The following is a 12,453-nucleotide window of genomic DNA, read 5'->3' on the forward strand; positions in this document are numbered from 1 at the left end:
CCTTTATCACAATATTTGCTGCAAAAAATACTAATTTTTGAGTGCTATGGGTAATGTTTCAATGTTATCAAATCCTTTTCATTTTTTCTGTTCAGACCAAGAAGGAAGGCAAGCCTCAGAAACTGCTGGAAATGAACGGGCATACAGCGGTGCCACATTCCTACGACTATGATCTCATTGTCATTGGTGGGGGCTCAGGTGGTCTGGCAGCAGCCAAGGTATGAAAGAGGAAATACAGGTTTATACTTTCCTTGTAAGTAGGTGGGCAACATCCTCAATGACTTGGATCTGGGTATCTTTAACTCTGTAGGGGCATAACATTTCTGCCTGCTCAGTAGGATTTGGAGGTTAGTCCCAGTTATATGATACTCTTTTCCTTACGTTGTGAAGAAGAAAAACATTAAACTGTCATTATATACTTCTTAATAGAATAAAACTTGGTTCCTCTGTATCCCCACTAATGGGACATGATGCTGTTGGAAAACAGTAGGTAGATGTCTCAACAGTGTTTATTAGTAGTTGAATTAAAATTCAGCTCTCAATCAGAAAGTTTTAAAAAGTATTCAGAATTAACATTGAGAGGTTTCTGGTTCTATCTGAAAGTAGTATCTATTCAGAAATAGTTGTGTGTGTTGTTTTAATTCTTGATAACGGAGAAGATAATGTGTGTAATATGTGTATGTATTGTTATAATGTAAGAGTGCAGTGCTGAGTGGTGAATTTTAATGTGACTTATGCCAATAATTTATTTTGGTAGTTTATTGCTTTCGCATTGGTAAGGGCATTATTGTCGTGGTTTAGGATGGAAAATAAGATCTAAAAAAATTCTCAGAACCTGTAAAAAGAAGCAGATGTGGCTTTTCAGAGGACGTGGATGTTTTAGGACAGAAGAGAGTGACAAGAGTAAAAGGGAGCTTGCTGTAATGCAAAAACAGTTGCAGTAATAAAGAAGAATCTGTTGAAATTTCTGTTAGGAGATTGCTCTGCTTTGTTATATACATATACTAGGTTGTGAAGCTACAGCAGTGATACTTATTGCACCATTTTTTAGCTGTGGGTAAGAAAAGGTATGTTGCTAGGAAGATAAATTGCCTTATTCCTTCAACTCAGTGTGTAAAGTATATTGCTTCTTAGTGTTCTCAAGTGATTGTAGAGTAGAGCCGGGGATGGTAGATCAATAAAGTCGACATCGCTATCAGTACTAATGTATGTGTTTGAAATCAGATTCGTTAAGTTTAATTGAAACTATTTTACATGCATAAACTTCTGACTTAGATTACTCAGTTTGTTTTTAGTGAGTTGACATGCAGGGCTTTAAAAAGCAAAACAAAATAAAACGAAAGAAAAAAAACCCAGGACTACTCAGCTCTTATACCAAGTTCCACATATCTACACTCAGGTTTGCAGCAGTTTAACCAGGTTGAATAAATGTGTTCTTTTCACAATGACACATGCAGCTTTGTGTGCATGTCTTCCCTTTTCTTTCTCTATTGGGCTCAGAGTTTGTTATTTTGGAACCTAGTCTCAACGGTGTGTGAAAATGCTGCCAAACTGACTCTGTGCAACCCAGTCACTGAGCTAGATCAGAGTGCCAGGCTGCCACTATCAGTTCACGCAGAACAACAGCTCCAGCCCTAAGCAGTCTTGTGCTCGTACAGCACTGCATGAACCCAGCAAGATTTAAAAGCCTGTGGGGCAGGTTTGTTAGCGTGGACACATCAGTCTGCAGATGTGATTGGATCTGTTTGAGATCTCTGCTGAGATGGCGATGCAGTGCTGCGCTGTATCGTGTGAGCACAGAACTGCGTGTGAGCTTGGGAATCCATACATTATAGTTAGCTGACAACAGTAAAACTCTTTCAAGCTGTATATAAGAGTTGTCATTATAAAGGAGCATTAATAATGCACCTCAGTCCCTAGGCACCTTTCTGAGGAACGTTCTCAAAGGTGCTTCTAATGAATAAAAATTAGCTTCTTGGCCAACGTTCACCTTTAATTTGAAGCAGAAATCCAGTACATTAATTTTCTAAGGGTGTCTACAGCCTATGTTGTCTGAAATATGATTTGCATTTTGCATGAAGTAACATACATATAAAATTTAAATTATGATTGTCAACTGTTTGGATTAACAAGTATTACTGGTGACATGATGCAGAAGGCTATCCAGCTCCTCCTAAACCAAACCCAAGGCCTTAGGGTAATGTCCTGCACCTATAATTGTTACTGCTTGCATGTCTAAGATCTCGTGATGCAGCACAGTTGTGGTTGCTCTAAGTATCAAAGTTATTTTGCTGCATCTCATGGGGGAATCTGTCATTGTTGTTTCTCAGCTATGTAGCACTTACTTAAGTGTTTTTCTCTGGTACCACTTATCACTGTCATTTTTTGCCTTTTTCTTAAGCACAAATGGAATAATGAAATCAGTACAGAAATTCTAGCTCACAGTATCATTTACATGCAGTAGTTTTCCTAATGAAACTTCTCAGGGGAAATATCACAAAATAAATCACTTTTCTAGTCTGGATGACATCTGCACATCCCGACAGTAAAGTCAATTTTCTGCAGGTTGGCTAACTTGAAGACCAAGATCTTATCCTGACAATTACAGATGGTACTCAAAATCAAGTGTTTCCTTCTGCTATGGGAAAAAAGATGGGATAAGCACAGTTGTAAGACTTGGCCACGTGACTGTTCATTTGATTATGTGATTGTGTGATGCAGTTTCAAGCGAATGTTTTAGAAGCCATCTATGAAGGGAAAACTGGATTAGTGAAGAATTTCTTAAATATGTTAAAAGTAAATGGCATGTTGGGAAGCAGTGTGAATAAGCTGGCAGGATGGAGGAGAGAAGGGGAAGTTTAGTTCCCAGAGTCTTATGTTTATCAACTGGTGCCATGCTGTTGTGTAGCAGGATGAATGCCTGCTTTTTTTCCCCTTAATCTATTTTTCCTGCTGAGTGCACAGATTCATTTGGAAGATTAATAACTGTCTGGCTGTTTCCTTGCAAATCATTCATTATTACTTAATTAAAAGTCACAAAGCTTTTTAGTAATGCATGATGTTATCATCTACTCCAAATATAACCTCTATGTTTAGATACGCGTCTTATTTAATTTGTTTTGCAGGAGGCTGCCAAATATGAAAAGAAAGTGATGGTGCTGGACTTCGTCACACCTACACCTCTAGGAAACTCGTGGGGTAAATTTCATTGCAAACCTGTTAAAGAGAAGCTTTACTCAGAGACTCATGATTCTCCTCTGAGATCAGCCACACCAATGTGAGAAACACATTCTGTTCCTTTTTCTCAGGTCTTGGAGGAACGTGTGTAAATGTGGGCTGTATACCTAAAAAGCTGATGCACCAGGCAGCTTTACTAGGACAAGCCTTGCAAGATTCACGCAAATTTGGATGGCAGTTTGCCGAAGAAGGTAAAGGAGAACTTTTTTTGCAGTCTTGCCACTTGTAATGGAAATCCAGGGGTTCTTTCTGCAGTCAAGTGCTTGTTACACTTAAGCATGTGCTGGCTTTAACAATGTGGGGCAACTTCAGAGATTGCACATGAGCTTAAGTGCTCTTCAGGTCAAAAGCCACGGGGCTTATTGCCTTGCAGCATTTGATCAGTTTATTAATAGCTTCTGATCTTGTTAGTATTTGATAAGATTGCAGCGTGAATAAAAGGAATAAATTCTATTCTTTTTCTGAATGTAACACAACATCTAAGAGAGTACCCTGGAAGGTCCCCTGTTAGAAACTTATTCATAATTGCAGGCAAGGATTTCCCTTCCCTCAGTCTCTGTCAGTTCTACGGAGGAAGATTAATTTTACTTTATATTAGCTCTAATATGCATAGTTATAGCATTGGGTTTTATTTAGGGTGTGATCCTGTATTTGGAAACATGTAGAGGCACCTCTCGGAGATGCATTATCTTCGTCTGTTGAACCATGTCACCTGCTCATGGCAAGAGCATATGGAAAACTATTGATAATGCAGTTTCTAAATTTTTTTTGTGGTGTAAGTCAAATCTATTCCACTGTGACCTCTTGTGATGTCTACACTGATGTAATTCTCAGTAGAGTTACCCTGGAATAAAAAAGGGATAAGACAAAGTCGACTGCATCATGAAAAAAAATCTGTCTGAGAAAACAGGGTTGGCTATGGAAAAAGAATAATTCACAGGCTGAAAGTTGAACCTTTCTCTTTTGTTTCAGTCAAACATAACTGGATGACTATGACAGAATCTGTTCAGAATTACATTGGCTCACTGAACTGGGGCTATCGGGTTGCACTGAGAGAGAAGAAAGTCACATATGAGAATGCATATGGAGAATTTGTTGGTCCACACACAGTTAAGGTACTCCCTAGCCATGTTTGCTGGGTCTTCCTATAGTACTTCTGGATTAGAAGTACTTTTCAAATAGAATAGGGTTTCCCTTTGTGGGATTGTGAAATATTTACTTTGGACTAATACTTTGTCCACAGGCAACAAATAAAAGAGGAATTGAAAAGCTGTACACAGCTGAGAGATTTCTCATTGCCACTGGTGAACGACCACGCTACCTGGGTATACCTGGAGACAAGGAATACTGCATTAGCAGGTAAAAATGCAGATGAATATGAAATTATTCACCATATGTAAATTCTTCACCTGTAAGAGGAAGTGGCAACACATGAGCAGGACTGCTTGGTTGCTGGTTTTCTTTCCTATGTAACTCTTTGTTAGAGACAGGTAAGCAAAGGAGAATAGCTGTAGACAGATGTCAAGGTACCAAAAGCGTTGGTGTCCAGTAGACACGACAGAACTGTGGGTGGCTGGCTAGGATGGTTCTGTTTGTGACTGACAACAGCAGTAACTGAGAATGCCGTAAAGCATGTGTGTGTCCATCATAAAATTAATTCATCAGCCCTGCGGAAGTTACCATTACACTCACTTCCTCTCTATTCCTTATGGCCTTTTGGTTTGCTTTCTAAAGTTTTTTTTGGTAATGAAAAGCAGTCTGCTTGGAAACAACCTCCCTGCTCAAACATCAAGGAAAGGGGGAGTTGCAAAGCAGTTGATGTTGTGAAGCTGGTTGTAATGTATCTGTCTTCATGGATTAGGACAGTCTTTACACTCTATCCATTTTTTTTTTCCCAGCTACTCAGTGGAGTGAGTTCAGCCTCTGGGAAATCCTATTTCAAATGTCTGGTTAATTGATGAGACAAAGCAATTCTAGCACAATTTGAACCAAAAAAAGTGATATACAGATGAAATGTGTTTTAATATCAGACTAACTTTTAACATAGGTTGGAATTTCTGTCTTGAAAACCTATGGCAATGAAATAAATAACCGGCAAAATTCCCGTGAAGCTAAAACACCATGGTGTGTGATTCCCTTCTAATAAGTAGTAGTGAAATTAAAGGCAACAGATAATATAGCTTGTAAAGTGGTGCTTTAAAATAACATTGAGGTGGAAGAGTCAGGAATGCCAGAGTTAAAGACTATCACATTGAGACTGTGTAATCTTCACTAAATTCCCTGCGGGAGAGGAACTATGATGTAGCCTTTAATTACACAATCACATTTTATTCCACCACAACATTTGCAGAGACCATCTTTATTTTGCTTTTGCAGTTGTTGACTGAGAAAGAGACACTTAGGTTAGATTTAAATCTTTCACAAGTTGCACTGCCAAATTCTGCTTAAGTCTCAGGTGAACAAGCGTGATGCCTTCACGAGTCCCTGCTTCTTTGAGAAGCCTAGATCCAAAGTGTGGCAGAATTGACATAGCTTGATGAGGCAGTTGAATGAAATGGAAAGCAGGCAAATAAACATGTTTTCCATAATTCCATACTCTGTCCCTGACTCTTACTGTGGTTTGCATTAATTTGTTTTATTGCCTATGTGTATTTGGCACATATGGTGGAGTGGAAGGATAATTCTTCAAGGAAGTGAAGATGATATTTTTATCTGAAAGCTGAACACCTTCCTCTGTCTTTTAGCTCTCAGGAGCTAAAATTTGCAGCATAATATTTGAAGCAAGATTCAGTTGGAAAAAAACCACCACCGACCTACCTATTTTTAATAATTTGTCATAAGTTTCTGTGAAAGAACAGACTCAACATTTTTTGTGACGATTCAAAATTTTCATACTCTTTTATGCGTACTCCTATTAGACCTTTAATTTAATCCGTTGTGTACTGATCTTGTATTCCAGTTGAATTCCCAAAAAAATAAGTTGCTGTGTTTTGTTAGTGCTTGCCACAGCCCACTGTCAGAAGTAATTAGATAATTACAAAACAGGATACATTCTTCTGGTTGTCTCTAACTTGCTTTTCTTTTCTCTTTTTTTTTTTTAACCAGTGATGATCTTTTCTCTCTGCCTTACTGTCCAGGGAAAACCCTGGTGGTTGGAGCTTCGTATGTTGCCTTGGAATGTGCAGGATTTCTTGCAGGTCTTGGGTTAGATGTCACTGTAATGGTGAGATCCATTCTCTTAAGAGGATTTGACCAGGATATTGCGAAAAAAATCGGCGAATATATGGAGGAACATGGAATCAGCTTTATTAGGGAGTTTGTGCCAATCAAGGTAGGCTCAAAGTGCTACATGACTGCAATTGGTTGCAATATACCTATCATAATGTTTTAAGATTTAAATTATTATAGTGAATGCAAAAGTTAAATTTGCAATACAGAATCTGCTATGATATAGTATGGGTTAATTCTTTTTGTTTTAAACTGGATAAGTCCCTGTATCTTAACATAACTGAAAAGTACAATTTAGTTCTTAGTGTTAAAATCATATGAGATTCCAGAATTCGTTGTCTTTATCAGAATTAGATGGGTTAGTATATGTTGCTTTAAAAATGTTGTTAATCCTACTGATCCTGGTCCTGCGAATGTTGGATATACTTAAATTCAGCAGTTGTCCTGAAATCTGTGAAACTTCTTCCAGACTCTTCATTAAAGATATATAATTTTCTGTAAGATCAGGGCCAGTGCATCACAAATAGTCATGTTTTTAATTGCCAGTTCTCAAATTCTTGGCAAGCAAATACTGCTTATGTGCCCAGGACCAGTGGACCAGAAAAGTAAATGGGCTTTATAAGTATCCGTCTATATCCTTTACTTTTCAGAGTCCTTAAATACTTGCTCAGTTGGTTATTTTGGGGGTTTTTGGGTTTGTGGTTTGTTTTTTTTTTTTTTTTAAATTCAGTGGGGTTACTTGTGCAGCTAGTTATGTACATTTATAGATAAATTCAGGTTGAAAAGCAGGTTAGATAGGCTCTGGAGCATTTCTAATGTAAAACTGCCTTGTCAAAGATTTCAGAGGGTATGAATAGTATTTTTCTTAATGTTTTTTTTGCAATACTTAGTGCTTAATTATCATGAAATAGGAAATAGTGTATTAAGCTGTGTTCAATTTGGTGTTAAGCCAGCATGTTAACTCTTTGGAGATTTGCATTTAAATTGAGTGAAGACTGTTCATTTTCACCCTTGGCAATATCGAGAGCAGCTCTTGCCAGTTACTATGCTGTGGATCTGACCCCTTCTCACAGAGTGTAAGAGCTTTGCTGTGAGACATCAAAGTGGACGTTTTGAGGAACCTTGCACGTTTGTGTTGTAGAAAACCCATCTTGTATGAAAAGCAGCATTGATCATGTAGCTTGTTTCAGATGTAGCTTTTTGTAGATTCTTCTTGGGGGTAGGAAAGAAGGAAGCTGATTTTATAAGAATCAGGTCATTTCAACTAAATGGCAAGTGTCAAATGCATCCTGCAAGGGGGAGTCCATCACCTTAATCACAAAATGCACTTTATTTATTTTGCCTTGTCCCATCAGTACATGTCTTTTATTTCAATGGGAATAAACTATTTGGCCCTGGTTTTAGTTCAGCATATCCTTAAATTGCTGGGTATGTTTTTAGCAGGTCTTCTCATCTCTTTCAAACATTATTTTTGAAGTTTTGCATGTTGTGCTTATTAAAATGCTTCATTGGAATGTTTGAAGAGAGAAGAGGAATTATTATAAATAATGCTGCCTTTGAATAGAAGTGATTTAATGTAGTGATCCTTTAAAGCTGGTAGAGTGGCAAAGATGGTTTGGGTGTTTTTAAATCAAAGGGGAAGAGAACTTCATCAGAAATGTTGCTTTTTCTGTCTTAAGTTGCTGAATATGAAGTAGGAACTAGGGCAGCTGTTGAAAAACACTTTTTCTTCTGTAGAGTGTACACTAAAAATTTCACAGAATTAAGTTGTGTTGCACATGTACACATCTGTTGTATGTACAGCTAGTTGTGAGAAGCAGCTGGGTGCCTTGCTGTTCTGGGGAGGGCAAGGGAAGGACTGTAGCTGAGTATATCCAGTCCTCTCCTTGCAGTCCAGTGAACATGAATGAGGACAAAAGAGAATCCACCTGTGTAGCTTCGAAGCCCATTCACTTGTTCATTTGTGTTAGGACAAGAGAAAATTGCCTCAAGTCTCACTAGGGGAGGTTTAGGTTGGATATTAGGAAAAATTTCTTTAATGAAAGAGTGGTGAGGCATTGTCACAGGCTGCCCAGGGAAGTAATCACAAATCTAAAGAAAGGTGAAAATATCTTCAGAATGAATTGAATGTTAGGTCATGGTTAAGTGCTCATTTTCAATGATGGTATGTGTGGTGGAACAAAAATACATTTGAATATCTTTATTTGAAACTAAACCAGTTTTGGGTTTTTTTCCCTCCGATATTGTAGGTTGAGCAGATTGAGGAAGGAACTCCTGGAAGATTGAAAGTTACAGCGAAGTCCACAAAGGGGAACCAAATAATTGAAGGGGAATACAATACTGTGAGTCCTGTCTACATACATAAGGAGTGTGCAATAAGCTTCCATTTAATGTTAAGATTTTGGAGTTTTTTTATCCATAGTATAGATTTTGTAAAAATTATTTTTAATCATTACATTGTGTGCAATCAACAGGTAATTAATGTGACAAAAGTTCCAGAATCCATGGGCATCAGGCCTGTGATCACCTGGATAGTTCCAAAGCCTGTTTCGTAGCTTAGGGATGTAGCAGAACTTGATCATGTGCAACTGGTTGCAGGATTTTTCCCTGGTGGGATATTTGTCATAAACTATAAGTAATGATTTGTAATAGCTTTCATTGTAACTAAAGCATGTTCTGGAATTAGCCCAAAAGAGTGGTCTGTGCAAGAGCTAAACAAACAGGTGTCATGCCTTTTCAAGACCTGTTGTAGCATTTTTACAGAACCAGCTAACAGTATGCGCAGGTCAGTCAGAGAATTGCATTACACCCTTAAAACAGTAAAATTACAGTGTGCAGGTGTTCCATTATGTGTTTGATTGACTGTTTCCATCCCTGCTCACGCCATTTATTTTCCTAGGTCTTGATGCTGAAAGTAGAACAAAAATAATTGTGAGCTAAGTATTTGGAACTATACAGAATATGTGAAGACAAGTGTTTGCCAGCCTGGGATTTTAGACTGCAAATAACTGTGGCTTCATTTACCTTTGTAGTGCATCTGTCATCCCATAACAAGGACATGCCTCTGCATCTGAGGGATAATATTATGAGAAAGTTTTAATGCTAACAGCAGCGTTGTTGCGTAGTGTTGCAGTACTGTTTGTCCTGGTCCATAGTAATGAAAGCTTTTTAGCTAGCAAATCAGCGCCATCTTTTCATTAAAGGAACTTCTGATTTCTAATTGCTACTCTACCTTTCACTGCAGTGCTGTCAGTCCTAGAAGCTGAGCTGCGTGTGATGAGTTTTAAGACTTTTGTCTCTGAAGACCTGGTGTGAGGCTTGAAGTAGATCTCACTCCTTCATAGTTGTCAAATGAGAAGCATTGTGCGGTTACCTGAGCAGTTCTCCGAGACTGCAAAGCACATAGCTCTTTTCCTTGTGTTAGTATAGGCTGGAACTTGTTCTGCTTGTTAAGGTAGCCAAGTTGATGGGATGGGTAAGAATTTGGCCTAGTCTGTCCATCATTCTGAACAAATGTTCAAACACATTATATTCAACAACTAATCTTTTTTGGCATGACTTGGCCGAGAGCCTATAAAAGTAAATGATGTTTTCTGATTAAAAATAAAAAAGTTAATTTTATTGTCTTTTTATTTGCCTAAGCATCTGAGTTTGCTTCCTTGAAGAACCCTTTCCTTGTGGAACATTTCAGGGTCATCTGCTCTGGTAGGGATATAGTATAGCACTTTAGTATAAAAATGCAAGGAAATAAAGTAAAAGATCTGACCCTAACCAGTTTGTTTAGAATACTTTTGAGGTATTTTTACAGGGAAAGCTTCTTGACTGTATTTATTCCTATCAATTAAACCTGGTATTGTTAGGTCATAGTGATGGCGTGACTTGTCATGAGGTCTGTGAACGTACAATGGATAAACAAGCGTGTTCATCTTAATGTGACCAAGCTTTAGTGACTAATCCTTAGTATATAATCAAAATAATAGATGACCATATGCAGATGCACTTTTGAGGTTTTAAAAAGTCTTTAATGTGCATTGCTGTTTTGCAGGTGCTGCTAGCAATCGGAAGAGATGCATGCACAAGAAACATTGGTTTAGACAAAGTTGGAGTGAAGATCAATGAAAAGTAAGGACAGATGTCTGTACAGCCCTGGCTAGTGAGCTTGCCGTTTACTGTTGTACTGGTAGTGGCTCACAGACATTCAAACATTTTAAGGAAAAGATGGTTTCCAGTTTCCATGTGCTTGGATAGGAGACTGTGCAGTAGATTGCTGCATTTTCTCCTATAGTACTGCCACGTTTGCTTTCTTGATACTGAAATGTGAGTTCCTAAATGCTGAAAGTCACAAGTGTTCCATTCTGTCTAGGTTCACAGATCAGTCTCAGCTTCTTCCAGTAACTGGGCTTTCTAGCATGTCGGTTGTTCTTTGTGTTCTTATTCCCATCCACTTATTTTTTCCTCTCTGCAACCTCCTGGGGAGAGCAGGGATCTGTTTGTTTGTAAAAGCTATTAGTGTGGTGGGTTTTGCTTAGGTTTTTAATGTAAATGCTACTGTGTGTTTATTTTTAAAAATAAGGTCAAAGTAGCTTTCCTTAAATTCACAGTTGGAGTTAGTGATGTGTTTTAGGTTTTGAGCAAGTTTATTTCTTGCCTTCAAGAAACCCTTGGGAACAATAGGTCGCCTGTAGAGGAGCATTACATGTTTAATGTAATGGGGTTGTTGCACCAGGGAGTGGAACTATTGGTACCGTTTTCAGTATTGGTAACTGAAACGTCTTCAAGGTGTATGGGGCCTAGATGATGTTCCCCTTGAAGAAAGGACACAGGGACATGACTTAGTAGTCTGTGGAAAAACAGTGCAGAGGGCAGCTTACGTATGAATGCAGCGACTGGCATTGCTGAAAGGGATTGCAGAGATGTTCTAGGTAAGTGGAAATTTTGGTCCACTCAAAACTGGCAGACCCACGTTGTCTTGTAGAACAGTACACATCTTTCTGACATCAGGACACTTATTACTAGTTTAATAGAGCGAACTATAACATTGTTAGCATAAACTGTATATTTGTTAACAAGCGAAATTGAGGAAGTTGGATTTTAATATGAGAATTGCCACTGATCCCTCAAGTAACTGTGTGACTGTTTCTGTGCCTGTCTGGGGTTTCCCTATTGCATGTTTCCTGCAGTGATTGCTGCACCATCTAATTTATTAATGAAGTGGGAAATATTAATAATTAAAAACTTTCATTAGCTCAGTACACTTGGGCTGTCCCTTAAGAAGAGTGTGTAACAGCTTCTCCTGTCTCTGTGTAGAAGCCTGAAGGGTAAATCTGTAGAAACTACTTCAGCCACTGGACTGGAATTTCAGTCGTGGAGGAATTCTTTTGTCCTACAGCCTGAGTGGGTGAATGTCTCTTCCTGTCATTCTTCAAGGTTGCCAGTACCCAGCTTGGTTGGTAGTAGAGGATGTTTGACGAAAAGATTTATGCCTCACTGTAAATTGATTCAACTTCATGGGCTACCTTTTTATCCAGTCTGTAATTTCCTGTAGTATTAGTTAAATTGCACTACTTTGTATTCTTGCCCAATATTGTAATATTATGAATATTAATTCTTTCCCTCATGCTTTAAAACTATGTCTTTCTCTCAGAGCTAAAGGACCTAACTCCTGCACAGTTATTTACACTTCCAGTCTTCACAACAGAACGCTTAGATCTTTCTTCTTGTTAACTCAAATTGCAGAACAGGAAAGATTCCTGTCAACGATGAGGAGCAAACAAACGTGCCGTATATCTATGCTATTGGAGATATACTGCAGGACAAACTGGAACTCACACCAGTGGCAATCCAGGCAGGAAGACTGTTAGTCCGAAGACTTTATGCTGGGGCCACCAGGAAGGTAAAGAATGAATTGCCACAAAATACTGTCTTTGCTCTGCTTTTAAGTGTCAAGTGCAAGTCTGCTCGTTAATGGAAGACTGTAGGCTTTTATGG

General features: G+C 38.4%; 1 protein-coding gene across 1 annotated transcript in view; it reads left to right on the forward strand.

Annotated features, from left to right (window-relative positions):
- TXNRD1 (thioredoxin reductase 1) overlaps positions 1–12,453 on the forward strand; it is a 39,457-nt gene that overhangs the window by 15,098 nt on the left and 11,906 nt on the right. Inside the window, exons 3-11 of the mRNA XM_069859728.1 lie at positions 96–218; positions 3,126–3,198; positions 3,309–3,428; positions 4,210–4,352; positions 4,481–4,596; positions 6,343–6,568; positions 8,715–8,807; positions 10,511–10,587; positions 12,202–12,358. Of these exons, the coding sequence (XP_069715829.1) occupies positions 96–218; positions 3,126–3,198; positions 3,309–3,428; positions 4,210–4,352; positions 4,481–4,596; positions 6,343–6,568; positions 8,715–8,807; positions 10,511–10,587; positions 12,202–12,358 (1,128 nt within the window). The remainder of the gene's footprint in view (positions 1–95; positions 219–3,125; positions 3,199–3,308; positions 3,429–4,209; positions 4,353–4,480; positions 4,597–6,342; positions 6,569–8,714; positions 8,808–10,510; positions 10,588–12,201; positions 12,359–12,453) is intronic.

This window comes from Phaenicophaeus curvirostris, chromosome 1 (genome assembly GCF_032191515.1).
Source record: "Phaenicophaeus curvirostris isolate KB17595 chromosome 1, BPBGC_Pcur_1.0, whole genome shotgun sequence".
Classification (NCBI taxonomy): domain Eukaryota; kingdom Metazoa; phylum Chordata; class Aves; order Cuculiformes; family Cuculidae; genus Phaenicophaeus; species Phaenicophaeus curvirostris.